A 26,750-nucleotide genomic window follows, 5' to 3' on the forward strand; every position below is an offset into this window, starting at 1 on the left:
TTATAAAACAACAAAGAAGAAAGAATATTTTTTTTGAGGGTTGGTAAAAAAAAAAAAAAAAAAAAAGGTTAATCCCTTGTTTTTTTTTTTATATTTAAATAAAATATATATGTTGTTATTAGAGATCGGTGAAATTTACAGTTACTTGTTCTTTTGGTAAAAGGTTTTTTTTCATTTGATACATTCTTTCATCGGCACATTTGATCAACTTCTCGGTTGAAGTAGATTGAGATTTGGTAAATACAACACCACCAAAGGATAGAGATACCTTGATGTTTGTTTCGTTGGTGAGGTTGATACAGTCGGAAGATACACTTGATAAAAAGCCATCGATAAATTGGTTGGCATGTTCGGTCGATTCAACGTTGCGCTTGACAATGAGGAACTCATCGCCAGAAAGTCTGACTGGAAGGACAGACTCATCGGCAAGTTGTTGGAAACGATTGGCTACTGATTTGAGGACAACATCTCCATTGTCGTGTCCATAGGTATCATTGATTTGCTTAAAGTGATTGAGGTCGATAAAAAAGATGGAACAAAGGTCAGATGAAGACTTGTTACAAAACTTTTCAATCTTGTTATTGAGACGGTATCTATTTTGGAGACCGGTGAGTGGGTCGTGAGTCAAGGTATCTCGAGTACCTGAGTTGTTGTTTCTCTTGGCTATTGTCGAGAATGATTCCTTGAAAGATGCCAGTGGTCGGGTCATACTTTCCCGAGAGACGGTAGTTGGAAGAGGAGTTCTTGCACTTGATTTGAATGTCGCTTGGAGTAAATGGATTCATGGAAGAGGCGATCATATTATGGAGGACGACTGGGTCGATTTCGTGCGATTGACAAAACTCTTCGATAAAAATAAAACCTTCGTTGCTTTGCAAGTCAGACTTGTTATTGTTGTTGTTGGATGAAAGTGGGTTGGTGCTTTTTACAATACGCTTGTGGAAGTTGATTTCCAATATGGTGATGGCTGGTGTGAGGGAGAGGATTTCCATAAAGTGACTGGCTGAGCGAGTCAACTTTTTTTCACGCTTGTGAACAGTATATAAGAGGACAATTATGCAAAAGGCCATGTAAAAATAGTTGGATGGAAATAATGATGTTGGGAATCTTGTAAGTGAATCAAAACCTGCAAAATTGTGTCTATGTAAGGCCTCGCCCATCATTGGATAACGGAAATAAATATTTTCAATTGCCATTTTTTTAAATGTAATTATTGGTGGGGGTGGTGATCGATTAAAATTTAAACTTCGTAGTTTGTTGTTGTTGTTGTTGAGGAATTAGTTTTCAACGCTTTTTGTTATTTGTTATTATTGTTGGTTGATTAATTAATTGATTAATGATTAGAAAATAAAAATCAAAAGGTCTATTTATACAAAATGGAGGGATGGGAAGGATGGGATCAATTGGTGAAGAGTTTGTTGATTGATTGACTGATCTGGGATTATGGAGTGTTTGTTTTTTAGTTGGTGGGTAGGGATGGTGTTGGTTGGGAGGATGGATGGTGTACAAGAGAGAAGAATCTAAATTGGAGAGAGAATAATAGAGAGTTGTTAATATATAATATCAAGAAGAGGATTTAAAGGAAATACAATGGAGGAGATGGGTGGGATGATGATTCGAATAGATGATTGATTGATGATGATTTTGTGTAGATGGAGAGTGGGGCGATTGGAATATCGCTTGCGATTAGAGAGGGTAGGGATATTGCCAATAAATCCCACACCATGTTGAAGTTATGGGTATTTCAAGCGGCGTCCACCCCATCTCTACGACAGTGTCGCACCATACTGGCAAGTGACACACCCGGCCATCCAACCCGGCCGGTGATGGATGGTGACATGCCAATGGTGATCGGAGGAGGAGGAGGTGAGTGAGACTGTTGGCAACTCTAAAACCACTGTGTTGTTCCTGCTGCTGCTACTATGCTTCTCTTTGTTGGTGTACGTTCGCACATAGATGGAGCTCCCTTAAACATCTCCCACCAGATTAGCATAGGGATATTATGATTAATTAATTATCTTTTTAAACAGATACTTTGTTGTGCTGCTCGTGTTGCCAATAGCAACAATCACATATTTGGCATTTGTGCCTGTTACCCCTACACGTTTGGAATATTTCATGTGCACAAACTATTGGAGTGAAAACTGCTGACTCCAATTTTAGGGTAAATTTCCGAAACGAGGAGGAAACAGGGCAACCATTTATCACCCATCCCAGCAATACAACAGACAACAGACAACAGTATAAACAACAATAACAATAACAATAATAATGATAGTCTATCCACACCAGCACAAGCACAATTGCCCGCTGGAAACTAATGTCCCCAGATCAACTATTTGTTGATTGAGTGGTGAGCGAGTTTAAATTTGATTGGATTGTTGGTGTGTATTTTTTTTTCTTAATGGGTGGCGAATGGCAATTGATTGATTCCATCATCCCAATCCATCACCCCGCCAGAATTAACGACTACATCATGAATAAACAACACCCCTTTGATTGTTTTTTTTTTTCCTATCCAAACCCCCTCCCGCAACGCACCACTGCTCTTCCTGCTTTCCAGCTGCGCACATTATCAAGAAGTGTAAACGATATCGTTGGTTGAATGGATGGATGGATGGACGGACTGTTGGTAAAGTGGTAGTAGTGCTTTTAGAGTAAAAGTGTTTTTAAAATCGTTTAAAAAATGATATCATGTCAGATCAGCAAACTGATCAAAACCAGATGCTATCAGATCAAAAAAAACAAAACACATACAATTTAAATTCTAGGTTAATTATTATTTTTTTTCAAGAGTATCTTTTATCTTTCAAATTATATTCCCATCTGATCGTCCTGAAAGAAAAACAAGAACAAATTTGGATGGATAATAGAAAGTGATGACCCTATCCAAAATAAAATTAAAAAGTGAAATAGATCTATTCCTCTGTCATGATTGCCATGCAGACTATCCTTTTTTGAAATCTATGAAATTACAATTCATCTCGTGTGGTGATGTTATCATCTAGAAAGACATCGCGATGGTATATTTTTGTGATTGATAGACATAGTTTCATACTGCAGCCATGTTGATCTATTATTAGATCATAGAAAAACACTGGCAACACATAAAGAAGAAGAAGAATGGATGGATATGGGTGTATGCGTGTGGGAGAGTGTTATGCTAAAAAGCATGTTTACGTTTGTGTACGTATAACAAATAAAGCAAATAATAAATGGTGGGTGTTTACACACGGAAAAGAAATTCGCACAAATCGATGGGTGGATGGATGATTAATATAACACATCTTGATAAGGATTGGATTATTGTTTGAAAATATTCGAATGACTGTTGACTTGGATACCAACAATCAATCAGTGTGTGTGGAGAAAGAGGAGGACATGGATAGTGTGGTGGGTTGGTTGTTTAGTTGGGAGGAGGAATTGTACTTACAGAATTACAACAGACAATTATAGCTATATACGATCGTTACCAATATTACAAGAACAATTTTTTTAGTAACACAAAGATGGAGAGCATACACTTTGAATTATTACCAATTGCGAAGGGACAAGATATTAATGTGACAGACAATTAATATTGATTGATGAACCGAAGAGAGTGAAGGAATCTTTGGATTGGATTAGATTAAAAAATTATTATTATTATATCTGATTAAAAATATTTTTGACCGGTGGCGGTAATATTATTATTATTATTTTAATGTACTGTACTGGTTAGACAAGATTAATAAAGATTTTAAAGATGGAATATTATAATGCAACAATAATAATTTGAATAAATTAATCTGACTGTCTCTTGTTGGCTGGTTGTTTGCGTCTAATAAATAGTACACTAGTCACCTATGAGCAGACACACATGAATGCATGCATACATGTCAATGTTTGTTGGGTTTCGATGGTGCTGGGTTAACTGTTTGGTTTAACATTAGTAGGTAAAAGAGAGATTACATTGTTTAAGGAAATGGAAACATATAGTAGTAGTAAAACAGATACAAGGATTATACGGTATGGATATGGACGTGCCGACGTTAACGGGGGGAAATTACATTTCGTTTCATACAATAGGTAAAAGGATCATATCCAATATGTGATTGTCCATTCCCTTTGCTGTGGAGCATGTAAAGTATCTGCCGATGAGCTTGAGCCCGTCTAAAACTGTAAGGAAATCGACTTGCATTTAATTGAATCCGATATTACTGCAGGAAAGGGGTGTTTAATCCATAGTTGGAAATAACAATATCTTCCCCCTCCCACAATCGCAAAACAACACAACCACTGCAGTTTGTTGTGATATCACCACCTCTACCACAACCACTGCAACATGTTTCCCACATTGTTAGCATGGACATTCTTTTCCACTGCTACAAATTGGCAGAGAATATGTAATTTCAAATCGTATGATGGAATTTTTAAGTAAATTGATACCGATCGACCAACCACAACATTGGTTTGATTGCTTGATTGATCACACGTGAATAGTGGGTAAAGATAGATGGATGGGTGGATGGTGGATGGATGGATGGATTGTCCATGCATGTATATGTGATTGCGATGGATTAGTTGTTGAAAAAATATCCTTCTTTTTTTGATACACTTCGCAAATGGGATAAAGAGTTGAGTTCCATTGGAAAGTGTTGGGGGGAAATGGATTCATAGACATGACGATGGTATTTGATTCTTTTACAAAATGCCAAGATTGAGTGGTGCCAACGAAATCCTCTCTCTAGAACAATTGTCTTTTCATCTTTTTGATTCCTCTTGTTTGCGTGCGCCGTGCCGGCAATAGCTGGTCAACAGCTCCACAGTTGTTTTGGTTTATGGGGGAATGAATGAATGGATCGTGGGTAATGGGACCGACACTTTTAATCCTCTTGATTCATAAAAGTACAAATATTATTATCTAATTAATTGTATCAAGAGGGTAATGCTATTTCATTAAATCGGCGTTTCATCCATCATCATCCACAAACCAGTCTGGAAGATTAAAAACAATGGAAAATAATCCTAAGATTCACACCAACTGCCATTGAAACTAGCACTAGTTATAGAAACATAGATTATAGAACAATCTTTGTAGATCTCTTTCCAAATTAATGTTTAAATCTATCTTTTGCCAGATTCAAACACACACACATACATATATACCATATGTATATGCAGATTCGTTCGTTCGGTCGGTTGAATGTGGTGGATCTGATTCAAACAACCCCACCACCACCACGTTCATTCATACACACTCACACACTCTCGGCCAACCGATGATTTGTGGAAGAAGAAATTTCCATTCATTTCAAACTGGTCAGATTCAATTGACCTGTTGTTCCATTGTCATATTACCAAACTTGGTAAAAAAGTAGATGATTAACATAGATTCATCCAATATTTGAGGTAAAGGAATGGGATTAATCTTATTTACTTACTCTTCTTCTTCTTTTTTAATAATGCAAGATAGATTTAGAGAGATTGAGAGAGAAAGAGAAATGGATCGATCGATCAATCGATGACTGTCTATTGATTATTGAAATGATTACTTTTTCCGGGTTGTGGTTGTGGTGGGTTGTTGGGGTAGTGTTGGTTGAGAGATAGATCCGTTTCTAATTAATCAATCTTGTCTGTCCGTCCTTCTGTCAAGGTGTTTCTTTTAAAAAAGATGGAAAAGATAATGTAAACCATCTCTACTCTATCTTTTTCAATCATTCTTTGATTCACTAATTAATTGTGTTTTGTAAACGAGCTGGTCTATACAATATATTATTCTTTTTGCGCATGTTGTCCTTGTGTTGTAAGATGATGACGTCTATTTATCCACTACAAGTTGGTCATCTGACTAATCATATAATTCTAGAATTACAACTAGTTAATCAATCATAGAAGAAGAATAAGAGTCGGATGAGGAAGAAAGAGTAAGAGGTCTTTTTATGATCATAAAAAATATAATATTAAAAAGTCAGAATATTTAAAAATACCAAGTATTCATTATTTATTTGTAAATTCTGATCAAGATATCTAAATTATTAAATTCTAAATATATTATATATTATATTTTTTAATCTCGATATCTTGATATTAATTAAATAATTAATTAATTTTTTATTTTTTAATTTACCCACACCCACCACTCCTCTGCATCATGGGTTAGTTGGAGCAGTAGTTGTGTGTTTGGTTATCTTGTTTTAACATTATACTGTTGTTGTTGTTTAAACAAAAGAGGGCGGTTGATATTTTATATAACCCAACCAAACCAACCAACCAACCAACCAAGATTATTGTCATAATAAAACACACACAAATAAAGGTAAGTGACGGCAATAACAATCAACCAACCATCATCACCAACCACCCTTAGACGATGATGATGATGATGATGATGATCTAAACTGCTTTTGCAAAAGCCTATTCTGCACTATACTAACGTATTATGGTTCGCGTCAACACTTTCAAGATCATTTTAAAATGTCTACAACCGTATTCTCAACCATTATACGGTCAACCAAGTTGCTCATTTTTAGCCTATGCTTGACTGCGTTTGGGTTTGTCGTATTAAACCTATACTTGGGTCCAAAGATTCCAATTGAGGTATGTACAAACACAAACAACCTATCCTAGCTTTTTTTCAAATAACAATAATGTGACGTGATCATCATCAAGCAATTAATCAATCAATTATCAGTTGATTAATTGATCAATATATTGCACAAACCGGTTGACAAAAGAGAGAGTGTGTGTTGGTTGATGATTGATGGTTGATGATTGAAGCAATATACGTACAGACACAACAGTTGACTTATCGTTTGATAATCGATTCACTCCCTCATTAATTAATTAATTATCGGTTCACCATGCATACGACGGTGTTTTGTTTGTTGTTGTCTCTCTCTAGATATTGGATAAGCAATTTGGATACCAAGCAGAATATGCTATTAAAGAACTGTCAACCTTGACCAAAGAAGAAGTTGAACACTATAAATGGGCTTACAATTCTGGAATGGATATCATCTTCCCTATTTCCATCGCTGTTGATATGATGATTGGTCTAGCTAAACTGTACACCCACAACAAGTTTGTCACGGTCATTCAGTTCCTACCGCTCATGTTTATGTTCTCTGATCTGATTGAGAACTACTACATTTATAATACGCTAAAACAATTTCCGTTATCTCCAGCAAGCGACCTTCAATTAATTCAATCCTATCTTAAAACTGGTTCCCAACTAACCATTTCAAAGTATATTTGGTTTGGTATGTAATTGATAATAACCATCATTTTTTTTATTGCCATTATCATCATATATGATATGGCGCCATATCTCTTGGACAACTCACTAACTCATTCTTTTCATCAACAACAGTTGTTTGTATATTATTTTTAATTGTTGGTTTCTCTCCAATTAATAGATCAAGACAGGAAGCCAAACTATTGGAAAAACAAAATCAATTAAAAGCAAAATAATTAATCGCCACCATCAATTTGATTAGATTTAGATTTCGATTTAAAAGGGTCAATATAATAAGTTTATTTTTTTTTGAAAATGTAAATAATTTTTTTTTTGATTTGTTTTCCTTTTTATAATTGACCTGGATTACGCCAATTAATGTTACCATTATGAGATCTGATAGCTTTTGGAATTTCATGTTTGAGAATGGTTGAATTTAATAATTCATATCTTTCCTTTGATAGTTTTAATTGAACACCACGTTTTAATCCTGCATCTTCTTCACCATGTGCATCCAAATAAGATGAGCCAATGAATCCAATACAACCATCGAAAAAGGTTAATACAATCGAGTGTTCGACGAGGACATATACACCAATATCGCCACCACATTTTCTAGAGTGAGTGGTTACCTCTCCTTCACCATTTTGTTCACGACAGCACATGGCGCTGGCACACACCATACTACCGCATAAAAGACATACGACTTGGTCTCGCTTTGATGGCACTAGATCACATCTCTTACACTTGATATTGCATGCAAAGATATCATCATAGTTGTTTGGTAATGGAATAATATGGAAATATTCAATATCCTCTCTTTGAATGGTTGATAATTCTTGTGATGGCGTAGTAGTTGAAGTTGTAGAAGTTGAGGTCGTCAAGGTAGTAATTTGTTGTTGTTGTTGTGTTGGTTGTGATGATTTAATATTTCTATAATCAATTATATAATTTAATAATGAACTGTGGAATGGTTGTAAATGATCACCTTGGAAGAAAGATAGATGTGGAAGAGTACGAGATACCGAAAAGATATGATCTAGGATAGACAATCTTCTGAGGAGGATAGTATGCTTGACCAATTGCTCAGGGGTAGCCAATTGATCTGGATTTCTTGAAATGATTATTTCATTTGAAATCATTTTATAGGTTTCCAAATTGGTCACTCTAGATGATTTACTAAACATAGTTAACAATAATTTGGTAAAATCATCATGTCCAGTTTCTTCTGCAGCATCTATATCCATACTATTGTTACTAGATGGCATGTTAACAAATACATAAAGAACATCCAATAAACTTCTTAATGAATTTATAATTTTTTCATCAATATTTGATCTTGCAAGATTCCAATCACTATTAAAAAAAAATATATATAAGTAAAAAAATAATAATCTTTGTTCATTTTTTTTTTGTTTGATTAAACATACCATTGATATCTTGATTGATATTCAAGAGAATTAATAGTTGATTCAAAAATATCAATGATTGAGAATTTTTGACTCTTGTCATGGTTTAGATTAATACCACGAATAAATCGGTTGGTAATTCTCTTTTGGAAATGCTCAAAACATTCCTGGAGACTAGTTTCCTTTAATTGTTCCCAATTATTGGTACCGTGTGTCATAGTTCCATTGTTTTGCAAGAATGAATAATCCTTTGGAACTGGTGGTAAAAGTGCATTTGAATGGGATGTACAAAGTGGACAAATAACAAAATTAGGTACTTGTTTTGATTCCAATGTTTTATAACATTTAAAATGTAATGAATGTCTAAAATAAAAAATAATTAGATAAATTAATAAATAATAAATAATAAATATTCTTCTTTTCTTTTGGTTTGTTTTTCCTTTACATACCCACAAAAATGTGAAATTAAATTAATATTATCATTTGTATAATATTTAAAATCATAATCTTTTTGATCTTTGGTTTTGAAATGATATTTGGAATCTGAAATATTTTGGTGACGTTCAGACATGATCTTGGAGAGACGAGAACGTTGGACAAGACAGAGGTTACCAATTGGATTGTTGTGGTCGTTGACATAGGTCTCCTCACGACAAAGAATACAAGTCTTTTTGGGATTGTTTTCAGCCTCTGTATTCTTTCTGAGTGTGTCTTGGTCGAGCTCATCCTCGTCGTCTGAGAGATCGTCGCCAGAGATGGACGACGTAAACATCTTTTGTTGTCTGGTGAATTGCTCCATAATCTTTTTCTTTGCTTCCAACATTCTGCGTTGCTTTTCTTCGTCTTCTTGTTCGGCAGACGATGAAATGCGGAGGTTGCTTGGACTACTGTTATTGTTGTTATTGTTGTTGGTTGACTTGGTTAGAAGAGACAAAAGTTCCAAGACTGATGGGTGGAAGTACTTTTTAGACTGGTCCGAAGAGATGGCTTGGAGCAGGTCGTAGATGGACACGTTGGAAGGACTGTGCTTCTTGTGCACGTGGTCAACGACCATCTGTAGACGGTTGGTCACACTGTTGTCATTGTGGTTGAGCTTGTTGCTCGACTCGTCAACCGCCATAAACAAGAGATGCACAAGATGGTCGATGACGTCAGTACGCTCGACACGACGTTGCGACGTATCAAACTCATCCAATGCTGCAAGATCTTCCATCTCTACAACACATTGGTACATACTGTAAAACATAAGACTGTACAACTCCTCGGTGTACAAAGTCTCTAGAATAGCTCTAAACTCTTGTTTGATGGGTGGCATCAATGGCAAACGACGTAACTTGCTTCCGCTACTTCCACCACTATTTGACTTTTCATTGTTACGATGAGAATCTTCAGCACGCTCGCGCTCCTCATTAGAGTAACGTGAATAGTACTTGTTGTAGACATTGGAAAACTCTGGTTTCAACGAAAACTTTCCTTGTTCTTGTAGTGATGGAGAAATGTAGTTTGCCACTTGATTCAACACCTTTTCAACAGTCTTTGTTGAAATATCCAAATATCGTTTCTCAATGCCAAAACTGCTAATCAATTTGGTAAATGTACGATTCTTTAAATATAATCTATGAATCACATCATATTTAATAATCTCTTCATCACTAATATCTCCAACAAATGATCTTTCACTTATCAATGTTATCAAAAATCTAAAAAAGTTTGATAATACTCCCATCTAAAAATAATAAAAGAAAAAAGAATGAATAAATACAAAGAATAAATATATTATGATAATCATTTCCTCTACTTACTTGATGATTATTAAGTGAATGATTTGTTTGGAATAAAGATCTTGATAAAGATTTAAAATGTGAAAAATAAACCTTTAAAAATGAATTTGGTCCAATTACACAACATAAAATCTATAATTGATGCGAATTGATTAGTATTATATATCAAATTTAGCTTCTTTCTTTTTCTTTCTTTTGACATACTTGTTTTAAAAAGAAATCAGGTTCAAAGAAGAAATAACGTAAATAGGAATGAGAATTATAATTAAATATTTGAGAGGTAATTGGACTACCATTCTTTAACCACATTCTAGAATTACTCTCAGAGATGAGATTATCAATACTTGCAAGACCATAAACCAACTCGCCAGCCAATTGTTGGTTATTGTACAATGATTCGGTGTATTGTTTAAAGGTGATTGGATTATTTCGATGACCAACAAACTTTCTAACCAACAACAATGTCAATTTGGATAGTGCACGATGAATTGGTAAATGGAATGATGTACCTTCTGTAGTTGTTTTTCTCATCTTTGAAGCTGCATTTTAAAAATTAAATTGATTGTATTTTTAATTGCTTGTCCCTAGAAAATAAAATAAAATAAAATAAAATAAAATAAAATAAAATAAAATAAAATAAAATAAAATAAAATAAAATAAATTAGTTTCCTTTTTCTTTTTTTCTTTTTTCTTTTTTCTATTTACATTTTCTTCAAAATGATCATCATTATGTTCAATTAAAGATGAAAAAATGGCAAAAGTTTGTTTATCCAAAGCAAAGGAATGAGTAAAGTAATTAACCCATGAACTAGATTCTGAAAAGGTTTGAACGTTTCGAATATTTGGATTGGAGAGATGGAAAAGAGACATGGCATCTATCCATTGAATGAAAAACTTGGATTCCACCGCATTGTTCATCATGTTTCTAAATACAGGATAAATGGACAATACATATTGAATATCAACAAAAACATGTTTGATTCTTTCAAAATAATAATAATATTTATGTGGTGAATTCACAACTCCATCATCTTTTAATTCTCCTTGGAATCTAAAATAATTAAATAAATTAATAAATTATGATTTGATTATTATTGATATTTGATATAGTTTTTACATACGGTGGAGAATTAATATCTTTAACTAAATGTTTTTGAGCAATTGAATAGATTGAAGTCAAGAGAGTTTCCAAGATTTGATACTTTTCAACCAAGAGAGTTGTAATGTATGGGATGGTAAATATTTGAACAGTTAATGAAAGCATTGAAGTGTCGTGATCATAAATATCCTTTGCAAAATTATCGGTAATGATTGGATAAGATTTGGCAAAACAAATTGAAAAATCAATCTTGAATCCTCTATCAAAAGTCAAAGAGAATAACCAATTCTTTAATATCTCTTGTTTTGAACTTGGTAAATACTTTTAAAAAAAAAAAGTAACAAATATTAGTACAAATCTTTTGAATAATATTTGTTTGTTTTTTTCATTACATACTTGATAATAAGTTAGGAAATATTTTAATCTACAATTATCATGATCAAATACGTTACCATCATCATGATGGTATTGACCCATGGGACGAGTTAAAAGATTGCAAAAGATACGTTTAAAGCATGGAAGGGGAGTGAGGTGTACAAATAGTTCCAAAATACTTGAAAAGTTTTGGAATGGGAAAGCTTGGAAACGACGGGTAAGAGTAGCCTTTAGATTGATTTTATCCAATGACTTTAATACACGATTGCATTCAGATCGAGCTCCAATAAATACTATACACTTTCCATTCATATGAACATAATGAGCATAATCGGTTGCTGGTCCACGTTGTAATCCAATGGCTGCTTTCAATTCACCTATTACCGATTGGAATGAATTATGGTCATCATTATAAATTAATACTCCATAACAATCTTCATCTAATTTCTAGAATAGAAAAAAAAAAAAGAGAGTAAATAAATAGTATAATAACAATATTTAGGTTTAGTATACTTACAATATTATAATTTCTTGATGGATCATTATAATAGAAATATAATTTTTGTTGGAAAAAGATGTCTGAAGAATCACGAGATTCATTGTTACGAAGAGTATTGAGAATAATATCCAAAAGATAACCCAATACACGTTCACAATAAGCTAAATGACCTTCACCCAAATCTTCAATTGGTTTTAAAATAACTTGATCAACTTCCAAAACATCTTTATGTTTTGAACAAAATCCTTCTTCTTTCCATGAATCACTATCTCCACCTAGAAAATTTAAAAATAATAATAATAAGTAAAGTTGCAATAGTTTTTATAATATATATATTTATATCTCTCTACATACAATCACAGCAACCACCTTGACCAACTCTAATCATTTGATAGTCATGACCTTCATGATTAGAATCTCTAAAACATTTTTCACAAAGAACACTAGTAGAATCTTCTTGACATTGTTTACATTGGAATCCCCATTCACCATTTTTGAATACATATCCACATGTTGTAATGGTTTGTTTTTCCTTTATATCTTCAAAACAATTTCTTTGTTGCTAAAATAAATAGATTAATAAATATACTTTAATATATTATCTTTTTCTTTTTTTTTTTTAAACTACATACATCACCAGTTGTTAACTTTGTTTTAAGATCATCTAAAAATCTTTCAAATAGTTTAGTGTTGCTTGTATGAGATGCAATCTTTATCCAATCGAGTAGATCACTATCGATTTGTTGTTGTTCAGTGATCCAATCAATACAAGTATCCAATGTCGATTTGAAATCCAATGATCTTGAAACCAACGATGGTTTGAATCCAAATTGTAATAATGCACTATACATGTCTCGGTATAGTTGTGAAGTTGGTGAAATGATTGATGATTGTTGTGAATCTGCTGTACTTGTTGTTGATGTTGTATTTGACGAATAGGAAGAGGAGGAGGTATCCTTTTTCTGATTTGTAAATGGGTCAACAATAGCTTCAAGTTTAGCAATACGGTCTAATAGAATAGGTGTTCTTGGTTTATAATTATACATTTCCTCATCCAACTTTATATTCTCCTTATCACTTTCAGTTGAATCTGTACTTTGATCCAATGCACTCTTTCTTGAAGAACTTCTATTATTATTATTATTATTATTGTTGTTATTGTTATTGTTATTATTGTTGTTATTTCTTTCTCTGTTTCCAAAAACATCCAATAATTGTCTAAACACTCCTGGGTCAAGACCACCTTCAACTAATTGTTCAAGTGCCAATTCAGCTTCTTCATCTACTTCTTCTTCATCTTCATCATCATCATCAAGGTCATCGCCATCTTGTTCAACGTCTTCTCCATTATCATCGATTTGTCCAGCACGTAGTCTAGCCAAAAATCTTCTAAATGCAGGGCTCATCATTTCCATATTCTCTAGTATTCCAGCTGCATCCATATCCAAAGGATCTTCTTCATCTCCTTCTTCCTCTCCATCATCAACTTCATCTTCATCTTCATCATAGGAATGATCTTCAAAAATTTGGTCTTCTTCTTCCTCTTCTTCAACAGATGCACCATCATCATCAACATCATCAACATCATCAACATCATGATCCATTGAATCTTCTAATTCAACCTCATCTTTGGTGGTGTTACTATCTTCTTGATTATTGTTGTTGTTATTATTATTATTATTGTCATTGGGTGGTGCTTCATCACCACCTCTTCGTAATCTAAACATCTTCTTCTTATCTACTATTACTACTACTGACCTGATATGTGAGGAGTTGTGAATAGATGTATTAAATAGATAAAGTAGATGTATCGTGTAGGTGTGAATGTTAATGAGTCAACAACACTCACTTCCCTTCCTCACAGTCAATCCCATCATAAAAAAACAAAAACCAAATAATACGATTTTCAAAAAAATACTAAAGTACTAATACTTGGAAACAAAATCAGAACCAAGTCGTATTATCAACATTATAGTTATCAAATATGATAACAAAGAAATGATATTTTACTACTACTCTTGATTATTAAATATTGTATTATACATTACTTAAATAAATTTTTAAAAAATCACAACAACAAAAATTACAAATAATTAAATTTGTGAAAACGAACGAGTCTTAACGAAAAACGAATTGCTCATATTTATTTATTATTTGTTTTTGATTTATATATAGAGAAAAAGATGGTTAGAAAGAAAGTAGATAATAGAGTTAGAACAGTGATTGAGAATGCTGTTGCAACCAATCATAGATCATTCTTGGTGTTGGTCGGTGACAGAGGTAAAGACCAAATACCAAACTTGCATTACATTCTCTCAAAGAGTGTAGTCAAAGCTCGTCCAAATGTATTATGGTGTTACAAAAAGGATTTAAATCTTTCAAAGTATGTATATTATATATATATATATAATAAATATATAGATAGTATTATAGTTAGTTTAGAGACAGATAGATGAATGAATGATCTAACTTGGATTCTTTTATCTTTTGATATATCTTAATTTTTTGTAGGAATAGAAAAAAAAAGATGAAAGTAAAGGAGACGATTAAACAAACCAATGGTAATGTGACAGTGAATGGTGAGGATCCATTTGATGTATTTGTATCGACTACCAATATTAGATACTGCTTTTATTCAGAGACACATAAGATTTTGGGTAACACTTTTGGTATGTTGGTGTTGCAAGATTTCGAAGCTATCACACCTAATCTTTTGGCACGTACTATTGAGACGGTCGAGGGAGGAGGTATGGTTGTTTTGTTGCTCAAGACAATGTCTTCACTCAAGCAGTTGTACACCATGTCGATGGACGTGCACTCGCGTTTCCGTACGGGTGAGGATGGTGCCAAGACGACCAACTCGGACGTCGTGTGTCGTTTCAACGAACGTTTCCTCTTGTCGTTGGCCAAGTGCGAGCAGTGTTTGGTGATGGACGATGAGTTGAACGTACTCCCATTATCGTCCATGTCGCGTACCATTGCACCGGTAGAACGCGTGCTAGAGACCAAGGACGACGTGGAGTTGCGCGAGTTTAAGCAGTCAACCCACGACACGGATATCGCCGGGCCGCTGATCGACAAGTGTCGCTCGATCGACCAGGCCAAGAGCGTGCTCACATTTATCGATGCCATCTCGGAAAAGACGCTGCGCAGCACCGTCACGCTCACCGCCGGCAGAGGACGTGGCAAGTCGGCGTCGCTGGGGCTGTCGATCGCGGCCGCCATCGCGTTTGGCTACTCCAACATCTTTGTCAGCTCGCCGACGCCAGAGAATCTCGTCACACTCTTCCAGTTTGTGTTTAAGGGATTCGACGCCATGGAGTACACCGAGCACGTCGACTATGAGTTGGTCAAGTCGACCAACCCCGAGTTCAACAATGCTATAGTCCGCGTCAACATCTTCCGCTCGCATCGTCAGACTATCCAGTACATCCAACCGCAAGACTACCAGAAACTCGGCCAAGCAGAGCTCGTCGTCATCGATGAGGCTGCCGCCATCCCCCTCACCTACGTCAAGAACCTGCTCGGGCCCTACCTCGTCTTCCTCTCGTCGACCATCAACGGCTACGAAGGCACCGGTCGCTCGCTCTCCCTCAAGCTCATCAAGCAGCTGCGTGAGCAAAGCGGCACGTCGGCCGCCAACCCCAACGCCATGGCCAGTGTCTCCGGCCGTGTCTTGCGTGAGATCCAGCTCCTCCAACCCATCCGTTACGCTTCCAACGACCCCATCGAACGTTGGCTCAACGAACTGCTCTGTCTCGACGCACAGGTCCAAGTCGACAAGAAGGGTGGCTGTCCACACCCCAACGACTGCCAACTCTACTATGTCAACCGTGACTCGCTCTTTAGCTACCATCGTGCCTCTGAAGCCTTCCTCCAACGTCTTGTCGGGCTCTTTGTCGCATCCCACTACAAAAACACACCCAACGACCTCCTCCTCATGTCTGACTCGCCGGACCACCACATCTTTGTCTTGCTCGGTCCCATGACCGACGACGGCTCCGGGCTCCCCACCATCCTCTGCGCCATCCAAGTCAGTCTTGAAGGAGCTATCGCCAAGGAAGCTATCCTCAACTCGATCAGAAAGGGATACCAATCCAGCGGCGACCTCATCCCATGGACCCTCACCCAACACTTCCAAGACGAAGATTTCCCACGTCTCTCTGGTGCTCGTGTCGTCCGTATCGCAACTCACCCCGACTACCAAAAGATGGGTTACGGTACTAAATCTTTAGAATTATTAACTCAATATTATCAAGGTGATATTAATACAATTAATGAAGAAATGGATGAAGATGAAGAAAATGAAGATGATGAAGATGAAGAAGAAGAAGCTGAAGAAGAAGTTTCATCATCAACTATTTCAAAATCAAATTTATTAATTGAAAAGATTAAACCAAAGAAGAATTTACCACCATTATTATACAAGTTGACAGAAAGAAAGCCAGAACTACTTCACTATGTTGGTGTCAGTTATGGTGTCACCTCCCAACTCTACCAATTCTGGTCAAAGTCTGGATACCTTCCAGTCTACCTTCGTTTGGCATCCAACGATATCACTGGTGAACACAGTTGTATCATGTTGAAGGAATTAAAGATTGGTCAAGAACAACAAACCATTGCATCCGAAGGTTGGTTGTCTTCTTTCTACCAAGATTTCAGAAAACGTTTCATTTCACTACTTGGTTATGATTTTAGAAATTTCCAAGCTTCCCTTGCTTTAAATATACTTCAAGATAAATTAAATAAGGATAATATTGAAAGTAAGTAAATGGAAAATTGAAAAAGAAAAGAAATATTGATATTAATTTTTGGTTTGATTTTTAGACGAATTTAATTATAAAGATTTAGATTTATATTTTTCAAGTTATGATTTAAAGAGATTGGAATCATATACAAATAATCTTGTTGATTATAATGTAATTGTTGATATGTTGCCAATGGTTGGTAAGTTATTGTTTAGCAATCAATTGAATCAAGTTAGATCCAACCTTTCGTTACTTCAAATGGCCGTGATCTTGGCCATCTCTTTGCAACACAAGTCTTTGGATCAGTTGGCCACCGAGCTCAACGTCCAACACAACCAAGTCTTGTCTGTCTTTTCACAAGCCATGAGACGTGTCTCGCAAGCACTCAAACAATTCAAGCAACAATCCATCGACGACTCTATCCCCAAACCAAAGAAGGTGTTCAAGAGCAAGAACGCTATCGTTGAAAGTGTCCAAGATGAATTGGAATCGGAAGAAAAAAAGATTAAAGAAAAATTGTACGCAAAGCAAGAAGAAGAAGAGGAAGAAGAGGAAGTGTTGGAAGAACCTAAAAAGGTCAAGGCATTGACTGAAAAGGAAAAGAAAAAGGCAAATGCCGGAAAGAAGGATTTGGATATGGACCAATTCAAGGAATATTTAATCGATCAAGATGAAGAGGTTTGGAGCAAGGCTTTAAAGGGAGGTAAAATCCCAACTACCATCTCTGTCCCTTCGGCTGCTGGAAAACGTAAACAAACTGATGGTGGTGACGATGAAGATGGATCCTCAAGTAAAAAGGAAGCCAAGGATATTCAAGACCCACATCACCAATTAAAAAAATTAAAAGAATCAAAACAACAACAACAACAACAAAAAGGTAATTCTAAAAAGAAATCATTTAGAAAGTAAAGTAAATAAACAATAGATCACCAAAAATCATGATGATCTCTTTAAATCTACACAAACGAGAGATCAAAAAGAAGATCTTTTTGTTTTTTTAAAAATAAAATTATAAAATTTTAATTGAAACAGAAACTTTACTACACCATTGCATTGATCTGTTTAAACACATTGTACAAAGATATACAAAGAAGAAAGAGAGAGAGATAGAATGGAGGAGAATAACCAAGTAATAAGAAAATCAATATCAAGAATTGAAAGTATATCAAATCATTTACAAGTTGTTAATGTCGCTGTAACTGAACAACAACAACAACAACAACAAGTAAAAGATCAAGTAAATGTTGGTGGTAGCGTAGATTACTATGGTTTAAATGATTTATTGAATGATAAAGAAAGATTAATTAGAAAACAAGCAAAACAATTTGCTGAATCTAAAATATTACCAATTGTAAGATGAAGATGAGATATATTTATATTTATAATTGAAAGAAACTAACTATATAGTTTGTTTGTTCTTTCTTTCTTTTTTACCTATAGGCAAATAAATATTATGAAAAAGCAGAATTCCCATTTGAATTGATACCATTATTAAAACAATTAAAATGGGCAGGAGGTAATATAAAAGGATATCAATGTCCTGGAATGACAGCAACAGAGTTGGGTATGATTGCAATGGAATTTGCAAAGGTATCGGCTGATATTGCAACCTTTTATTCTATACTTCAAACCATCTCAATGTTGCCCATCTACTATTGTGGCAGTGAACTACAAAAACTAAAATACTTGCCAAAGATGGCTGCTATGGATTCGATTGGATGTTTTGGTTTGACAGAGCCATTGGCTGGATCAGATGCATCTGGACTATTGTGTGAAGCTCGTAAAGTTGATAATGGATGGATACTCAATGGAGAGAAACGTTGGATTGGCAATGCTCCCTTTGCAGACATTATCATTGTTTGGGCACGTGACACCGAGTCAAAGAAAATTAAAGGTTTCATCGTTGAAAAAGGTACACCAGGTTTAAATGTTGAAACTATTAATAACAAAATATCTCTTAGAATGGTTCAAAAGTAGGTACTTAGTGTACATACAATCTAAAATATAATAATCTATAATATAATATATTAATATCATTTACTTACTTTATTTTTACTAGTGGACATATATATTTTAAAGAATGTTTAATATCAGATGATCAAAGATTACCAAATGCAAATGATTTTAATAGTGGACCTGGTAAATGTTTGTTTTTAACTAGAATCATGGCAGCATGGATTTCATTGGGTGTAGCTGCCAATGCCTATGAATCATGTTTCAAATATGTACAATCTAGAAAACAATTTGGAACACCTCTGTCTAAATTCCAATTGATCCAAGAACGGCTGGTAAAGATGTTGGGTAATCTCCAAGCAATGACACTCATGTGTCTACGTGTCTCTCATCTCTTTGACCAACAGAAACTAAGTTATGGACAAATTGGATTACTCAAAGCCTATTGCACAAGTCACGGTCGTGAAATTGTTAGTCTTGCTCGTGAATGTGTCGGTGGTAATGGTATTGTCACCGATTATGGTGTGGCTCGTAGTTTTGTTGATATGGAAGCTATCCATACTTTTGAAGGTTCCTATGATATCAATACTTTAATTGCTGCTCGTGAAATTACTGGTCATTCATCTTTTCGTTAAAATATAAATAAACAAAACAAATAAATATAAACAAACAAATCTAGAATCAATCGATCTATCTCTATTCACCTCTATTTATCTATCTATCTATTTTTTGGTTAAAGGTTACATTGTAACTGTTTGTTGTTAGGTTTAAATTAATATCTATCTACCTCCTATTGTCTCCTAACACCCCCCTTAAAAGGGGAAATGGATGAATGAATGGATGAATGATGAGTCCGTCGCCATCGTCGTTTCCAGGCGACCATGACATCGTGACGATAAAAACTTTCTCCCTTTGGGTAGTTTAGTAAGGGAGGGAGGGAGATTTTTGTATCTTTGTACATGTAGCGCTCGAGCCCAACCAGCAAAGGGTACGATCGTACACCAAGCAAGGGCTGCAGGTGCCCCCAAAAACATTTTAAATAAAAAAAAAAAAAAAAAAAAAAAGAAATTTTTCAACAATTAAATTTAATTACCCTACAAAAAGTCTAAAACTTATTGATACTACCGTCTTGTGCTGAAACCATCATCATCAATCATCGATAATCAATCCATCAATCATTCATTACATACACACTATATATTCATTATATATAATATAATATAAAAGAGGAGAGGGATATATATCTTGAAGAAACATTATTAAAAAAGGTGATTAATCAGTAGTAATAATAGGGTCAACAAACAACAACACTCCCAAAACAAACAAACAAACAAACAAACAAACTCGACCCCCCACAAATAATAATAATAATAATAACAAATTATAAAGAGAATATCGTGGTAATAGCAGAGATAAAGCAATCATATAGTTAGTTATAGTAGTAGTATTTAGTAAAAAGACGAATAGTAAATAGACTATTTATATTCAGTCGACTCGTTTGAGAGGAACTATAGAGTAGTAGTAATAGTAATAGTAATAGTAGTAGTAGTAGTAATAGTAATCTTATACCTATAGTGAAAGATGACGTCCTCACCGTCATCTTCAAAGATGGTAAAGAAACAACCACCTCAACTCAATGTCAAACAATTGTCTGATAGGTTGGGAGTTGTCATCTCTCCAGAGGACCCAGGAACTATATTTCAAAAACAAGAGCGTCTGGGTAAAGGTTCTTTTGGACAGGTATTCAAAGCGATCAATATGAGCGATGGCAAGGTCGTAGCAATCAAGGTCATCTCACTTGACGACCCCGAGGCCATCAAAGACGTACAAAAGGAAATCAACATTCTAGCAGAATGCAACGACATTAACATTGTCAAATACTATGGTAGCTACTTTAAGGATCACCAACTTTGGATCGTTATGGAGTATTGTGGAGGTGGCTCAATCGCCGATTTGGTTCAAATAACAGAGACTGGTTTGTTGGAGGATGAAATCGCTCTCATCTGTAGAGAAGCTCTCAAAGGTCTGACCTATCTTCATGAATGTAAAAAGATTCATAGAGATATTAAAGGTGGTAACATTTTATTAAATGATCAAGGTGAAGTTAAATTAGGTATGAATAGAAAAAATATAGTAGTAAACAAATGATGATGGTCCTAACTCTTTTCTTTTTTTTTTTTATTAGCTGATTTTGGAGTTAGTGCACATTTATTTAGTACATTTTCTAAAAGAAATACATTTGTTGGAACACCATATTGGATGGCACCAGAAGTTATATTGGAAAATAAGTATGATGGAAAAGCTGATGTTTGGTCATTGGGTATCACTGCCATTGAAATGGCAGAGGTCATCCCTCCCAATGCAAATGTACATCCAATGAGAGTTATTTTTATGATTCCAAGAGAAGATTCTCCTTCTTTACAACAAAAAGAGAAATGGTAAAAACAAACTAAAAAGGAATAATAATAATAATAATGGTAATGTCTATTTCTAATTCTCTATTTTTTTTTTTTTTTACTTTTCTTTTAGGAGTATGGTATTTCAAGATTTTTTATCAAAATGTTTAACCAAAGATCCATCAAAGAGACCAACGGCATCTGAAATGTTGAAACATGAATTTGTTCAAACGACAAAGCCAATTACAGTGTTGGGAGATTTGGTTGAAAAATGTAGAAACATTTTAAACAATGCCGAATATATAGATGAAGACGAAGAGGAAGACACGTTTGTTGAAAAGAGTGATGACGAGGGTGATTACTCGACCGTTGTCACCAAGGATGTAGAATATTCGACTGTCATTTCAAAGGATGAAAACTACTCGACCGTTGTCACCAAAGATGAAAACTATGAAAACTACTCGACCGTAGTTTCAAAGGATAGCAACTATAGTACTGCCAAGGATGACGACAATGAAAACGGCAATTATTCAACCGTGGTGACAAAAGATGACATGTACAGTACTGTTGTATCAAAGGATGAAATCTATAATCAAACACCAACCAAACAACAACAAAATAGTAGTAATGGTTCATCACCAACTCAGGTTAAGAAATTAGTAAACAAACATAACAATATTGCTGGTAATAATAATGAAAATCAGACACCTTCTAAAGAGAATAATAATGGTCATTCAATATTATCACCTTCAAATCAAAAACCACCTCTACATAAAAATATTACTAATAATAATAATACTAATGGAAAAATTCTAACACCAATTAAACCAAATAATAATAATAATAATATATCAGCTCCTTCACCAAATAATAATATAATACCAAAGAATATTAAAGTACTTAAAAGTCCTTCACCTCCCACCAACAACAATAATAATAATAATAATAATAATAATAATAATAATAATAATAATAATAATAATAGTCCACCATCTCCATCAACAAAGCCTGTCAACAAATCTAATCAATCAAAAAATATAAAATCAAAACTACCAAAAGAAACTTTACCTGAAAGTGTAAGTAAATATATCTCATCTCAAAACAACATTTTATTAATCTAAATTTATTTATGTTAGTTGCACGCAATTTATAGGAGTGATTGTACCATTCAAATACCATTTTTAACTCTAGGAAATATTCCTTCTGATTGTTTATTAAGTACTGAACCAAAATATAATGATTTCACATCAACTCTTGGTGATTTATGTTCTGATCAAGATGTAAGATAGAAAAAAAAAAGTAGTAGAAAAATCACAACCATCCATACTTAATTCTTTTTTAGATAAATAGTTTAAGATTTTCTTTTAGTCCTTCAGTTGGTAATATATTTAAAGCATTGACATATCATAAAGATAGACAAGAAAACGTAGTAATGAGCCAAAAGGAAAATATTCAAAATATGAAAGTCATTGGAGATTTGAGCTCAACTGTAAAAACAATTTATAGGTTATAAATTAATCGATAGATAATTAATAATTAATAATTAATAATAATAATAACAATAATAATAATAGTAATAGATGTCATCAATTTGTAATAATAATATCATCCAAAAACATTCTCATAATATAACAAAAAAACCATCATCAACCAATGGTTATATCTCTCTCAATCCGAAATGTTTAAATGTTTTATAATTATTCTTATTTGTTTGATTGTTTTTTTGTATTTATATTTTACAAAGTTTTGTTTTTGGGATTGATTTTTATTTAAGGTTAATGATTACTTGTAATTTTGATTCTCTTTCTTGTTCTTTTTTATCTCTTTTTTTTTCTATTCATCTGGTTTCTTGTGACAATAAAGACTTGGGACAATTTCTCTAGTGAATTTGATGCCACTGACAATGTTTGGATCAGTGCTTTGAAGCATATTGGAGAGCTTATCGGTTAAAATTGTTTTCTGGTCAGCAGAAACATAGGTGACGTTTTGGTCGTTGGTGAGAATGATGATCGAGTTGTCTACAAAGTTTACTTGAATCGTCTTGTCGCTTAATCTGAATGCAATTCCCTTGGGTGTCTCTTTCCACTTTTTTACATAGACTGGTGAAGCCAAAGAGTCGTCAGTGTATAGGATTCGCTGTTGTCGTTGTAGTTGATGACGATAGTTGATATTAAATTTTACAGGTTGCTGAAGGAAGCGATTGGAAAAGTATTTCATGAGGGTTACCTTTTTCTGGGTGTCGTGTGGATGCTCCTCGTTGATATTTAAAATTCTCTTGCCGTCGCCGTCATCTCCCTTGGCATGCTCCATGTAATATGCAATACCAGTGTTGAGAAAAGTAATCACCTTGGTGGAATCGTTAAAGTAGGCTCCAACCGATCCGTTTGACAAATTGTATGCCATTCCATATTTGCTGGTAAAATCTTCAAATTGACTAACAAATACCAAATCTCTTGGGAATTGACAACTCTTTGCAAAGGCGGCTGATGGGGAAATAGCCTTGACCGGTTCGGAAATATGATTATTGGCAATTCTAGTCTCCAAATCTTTAACATTGGTACAAATTTGTGCTTGTTCTGGTAATGCTAATTTTTGTTTTAATAATTTAGTTTTTAAATCTAAAAAAATAGAAAAATAAATAAAAATATTAGTATGGGATGGTATTTTCTTTTTCTTTTTTTTTTTCTTTTTTCTTTACCATTTTCTTTCATTTTTTCTAATCTTCTTAATTTTCTATAATGGAAATCATCTTTTTCCAATTCAGATAACTTTTGTTGTGATTGTGGTGATAAAGTACCAAAAAGATTTGGCTTTTGTTGTTGTTGTTTTTGTGGTGATTGATATTGTTCTTGTTGTTGATGTTGTTGTTGATGTTGTTGATTAATAATATTTGTATTTTCAGTTAGAGGCAAATGATTATTATTGATAGAGGAAGGTAAACGGATTAATTGAGTTGGAAGAGTTGTTAGAGCTGATACTGGTAAATATTTTGGTATTGTTGGTAGTGAAAAGAATTCATGTTCCAAAATTTGATGTAAATTTGGTCTTTTTTCTAAAAGTAGGAAAAAAAAAGAGATTAGATATTTTTGAAAAAGAGGTTTTTTTGTTTTTTAAACTCTACCTGGAACTGGATTTAAAATTGAAATGATTAATTTTTTTGTACTATCATCAAGTGCTGGTTCTTCTGGGAATGAATATTGATTTGTTCTAATACGTTCATAGGTCATATTTACATCTGGCGTTTCAAAAGGTGGTTTACCAACCAATAAAGTATATAGAATAATACCAATTGACCAAACATCTGCTTCATAAGAATGTCCAACTGTTTTATCTAAAACTTCTGGTGCAATATAATTTGGTGTACCACAAATTGTCCTAAATAAAATAAATAATAATAATAAAAAAATAAATATATTAATAAATAATTTATATATATATATTTTTTTTTGGTTCATACTTTTTTCTTTCACCTTCACGTTCAACTCTGGTTGAAAGGCCAAAATCACCCAACTTTATGCGCATGTTATCAATGAAAAGGTTACCCAATTTCAAATCTCTATGAATAATCTTGTGATCGTGTAAATACTTTACTGCTTGAATCACTTGATAAACATAATATTTAACTTCACATTCTAATAAAAATTTTCTTCTTTTATGAATATCCATTACAGTCTAAAGAAAGAGAGAGAAATAAAAAGAATAAGAGAAATTAATAAATAATATATATATAATTATTATTATTTAAATATTTATAAATTTACCTTTTGATTACATAAACCTAAAAGAATAAAAACATAATCATCGGTTTCAAAACAATGTTCAAACTTTACAATATTTTCATGATTTAATGAACTATGAATTCTAATCTCAGCTTTAATCTAGAAAGATTTATAATAATTATAGAGAGTAAAATAAATAATATTTGGTAAGTATTTTTGAATTTCAATCTTTTTTTTTTGTTTTTTTTTTTTTTTGTTGGGGGGAAAGGAAATATCCAGGTCGAGATTTCCAACCAACACAAACTTGATCATGTATCAACTATAACAAATTTGTTAAATTAATTTTGGGATACTTTACCTTTGATTTTGCTCTTGGTTTAATCAAGGATGATTTTAAGACTACTTTGGCAGCGTAAACTCTATTCGTTTCCAAATCGGTCAAATGATAACATTTTGCAAATCCACCCTAAATAAATAAATAAATAAATAAATAAATAAATAAAAGTTGGAAATGAATTTAATAATTAATATATTGGATGATCATGTGATTATATTATTTGAATAAAAGATATTTACCTTTCCAAGCAATTCACCACGTTTATATTCTTTAACGATGGTACTATCACCGTTTCTAATGATTTCCTTGATAAGAGTAGGAGGTTCAGTTGAAACTGGTGGTGCCATTTGTTGTTGTTGTTGTTGTTGTTGCTGTGGAACAACAGAGGCAGAGACTTGGACAGTTGGAGTTGTCATGAATGGATTATTACTGACACTTGGTTGTCTTGACGAAGAAGTAGTAGAAGACCCACCGTTGTAAACACTGTTTATTTGGTGATGTTGCTGCTGCTGCTGCTGGTGTTGTTGCTGTTGAATATCTCCACAATGCGTTGGTCTAATGACCATCGACTTTGTGATTAAAGATGACTGTTGTTGTTGTTGTTGTTGTTGTTGTTGTTGTTGTTGTTGAAGTTGCTGTTGTTGCTGTTTTAAACGAAGTGATGCACTATTGTTGTACTGATGATTGATATTGATATTTTCTTGATTATCATATGTTTGTTGATAACCACTAGTATTGTACTGTTGTTGCTGTTGCTGCTGTTGCTGTGGATAAGATGATGATTGATGAGTAGTTGCGGGACCGCTTGTATTATAGAGATGAGAGGAAGTAGAGATAGAAGTAGAAGTAGAGGAGGTAGGATACTGATATTGTTGCTGTTGAAGACCAATACTAGTTGAACGATGATTATTATTATTGGTTGTATAAAGTGATTGTGAAGTTAGGGGTGGTGATGAAGAAAGTTGCTTGTAGTTCATCATTGTCAGAGATTAATATTTTCAACGAACTCTTTATTTTTAAAAATAATAAAAGGTTTTTTTTTTTGGTATCTGGAAGCAGAGGGAGGGTAGGTAGTGATTTCGGGAGAGGTATGTAGGTAATGAATGAAAAGTGTGTGTTTTGGAATATAAATGCTGATTGGTTGATATTGAAAAGACACAATAAAAGAATGATCAGGTGCAATGATAATAATAATAATAATAAAAATATAATAATATT

General features: G+C 33.8%; 9 protein-coding genes across 9 annotated transcripts; 5 read left to right on the top strand and 4 right to left on the bottom strand.

The window, feature by feature from the left end:
• Positions 1 to 118: 118 nt before the first annotated feature.
• On the bottom strand, positions 119 to 1,196 carry DFA_03385 (uncharacterized protein; the record flags this gene model as incomplete). Its single annotated transcript, XM_004362932.1, has 2 exons — positions 119 to 593; positions 712 to 1,196. The coding sequence occupies 2 exons, from the start codon at positions 1,194 to 1,196 to the stop codon at positions 119 to 121; spliced, it is 960 nt and encodes a 319-aa protein (XP_004362989.1).
• A 2,768-nt stretch (positions 1,197 to 3,964) lies between these two features.
• Positions 3,965 to 7,452, top strand: DFA_03386 (uncharacterized protein; the record flags this gene model as incomplete). Its single annotated transcript, XM_004362933.1, has 4 exons — positions 3,965 to 4,068; positions 5,013 to 5,076; positions 6,884 to 7,227; positions 7,398 to 7,452. 4 exons carry the CDS (start codon positions 3,965 to 3,967, stop codon positions 7,450 to 7,452), a joined length of 567 nt encoding a protein of 188 aa, XP_004362990.1.
• A 114-nt stretch (positions 7,453 to 7,566) lies between these two features.
• On the bottom strand, positions 7,567 to 14,106 carry DFA_03387 (ubiquitin ligase E3 alpha; the record flags this gene model as incomplete). Its single annotated transcript, XM_004362934.1, has 11 exons — positions 7,567 to 8,572; positions 8,647 to 8,988; positions 9,075 to 10,351; positions 10,428 to 10,499; positions 10,611 to 10,937; positions 11,112 to 11,457; positions 11,528 to 11,826; positions 11,902 to 12,327; positions 12,398 to 12,654; positions 12,734 to 12,941; positions 13,012 to 14,106. The coding sequence occupies 11 exons, from the start codon at positions 14,104 to 14,106 to the stop codon at positions 7,567 to 7,569; spliced, it is 5,655 nt and encodes a 1,884-aa protein (XP_004362991.1).
• A 456-nt stretch (positions 14,107 to 14,562) lies between these two features.
• Positions 14,563 to 15,217, top strand: DFA_03388 (N-acetyltransferase; the record flags this gene model as incomplete). Its single annotated transcript, XM_004362935.1, has 3 exons — positions 14,563 to 14,762; positions 14,891 to 15,126; positions 15,150 to 15,217. The coding sequence occupies 3 exons, from the start codon at positions 14,563 to 14,565 to the stop codon at positions 15,215 to 15,217; spliced, it is 504 nt and encodes a 167-aa protein (XP_004362992.1).
• Positions 15,218 to 15,419: 202 nt separating this feature from the next.
• DFA_03389 (uncharacterized protein) lies at positions 15,420 to 16,235 on the bottom strand (the record flags this gene model as incomplete). Its single annotated transcript, XM_004362936.1, has 1 exon — positions 15,420 to 16,235. One exon carries the CDS (start codon positions 16,233 to 16,235, stop codon positions 15,420 to 15,422), a length of 816 nt encoding a protein of 271 aa, XP_004362993.1.
• Positions 16,236 to 16,364: 129 nt separating this feature from the next.
• Positions 16,365 to 18,036, top strand: nat10 (putative N-acetyltransferase; the record flags this gene model as incomplete). Its single annotated transcript, XM_004362937.1, has 2 exons — positions 16,365 to 17,142; positions 17,225 to 18,036. 2 exons carry the CDS (start codon positions 16,365 to 16,367, stop codon positions 18,034 to 18,036), a joined length of 1,590 nt encoding a protein of 529 aa, XP_004362994.1.
• A 202-nt stretch (positions 18,037 to 18,238) lies between these two features.
• DFA_03391 (putative acyl-CoA oxidase) lies at positions 18,239 to 19,715 on the top strand (the record flags this gene model as incomplete). Its single annotated transcript, XM_004362938.1, has 3 exons — positions 18,239 to 18,478; positions 18,568 to 19,100; positions 19,187 to 19,715. 3 exons carry the CDS (start codon positions 18,239 to 18,241, stop codon positions 19,713 to 19,715), a joined length of 1,302 nt encoding a protein of 433 aa, XP_004362995.1.
• A 973-nt stretch (positions 19,716 to 20,688) lies between these two features.
• dst1 (putative protein serine/threonine kinase) lies at positions 20,689 to 23,173 on the top strand (the record flags this gene model as incomplete). The annotated part of the gene is made up of 6 exons (XM_004362939.1): positions 20,689 to 21,193; positions 21,266 to 21,518; positions 21,610 to 22,552; positions 22,613 to 22,756; positions 22,819 to 22,965; positions 23,057 to 23,173. 6 exons carry the CDS (start codon positions 20,689 to 20,691, stop codon positions 23,171 to 23,173), a joined length of 2,109 nt encoding a protein of 702 aa, XP_004362996.1.
• Positions 23,174 to 23,309: 136 nt separating this feature from the next.
• plk (putative protein serine/threonine kinase) lies at positions 23,310 to 26,509 on the bottom strand (the record flags this gene model as incomplete). Its single annotated transcript, XM_004362940.1, has 7 exons — positions 23,310 to 24,094; positions 24,175 to 24,528; positions 24,598 to 24,851; positions 24,934 to 25,148; positions 25,238 to 25,354; positions 25,554 to 25,661; positions 25,772 to 26,509. The coding sequence occupies 7 exons, from the start codon at positions 26,507 to 26,509 to the stop codon at positions 23,310 to 23,312; spliced, it is 2,571 nt and encodes an 856-aa protein (XP_004362997.1).
• Between the last annotated feature and the right edge of the window lie 241 nt (positions 26,510 to 26,750).

Source organism: Cavenderia fasciculata (assembly GCF_000203815.1).
Source record: "Cavenderia fasciculata unplaced genomic scaffold Scf_Dfasci-G-b-205a01.r1-3, whole genome shotgun sequence".
Lineage (NCBI taxonomy): Eukaryota > Evosea > Eumycetozoa > Acytosteliales > Cavenderiaceae > Cavenderia > Cavenderia fasciculata.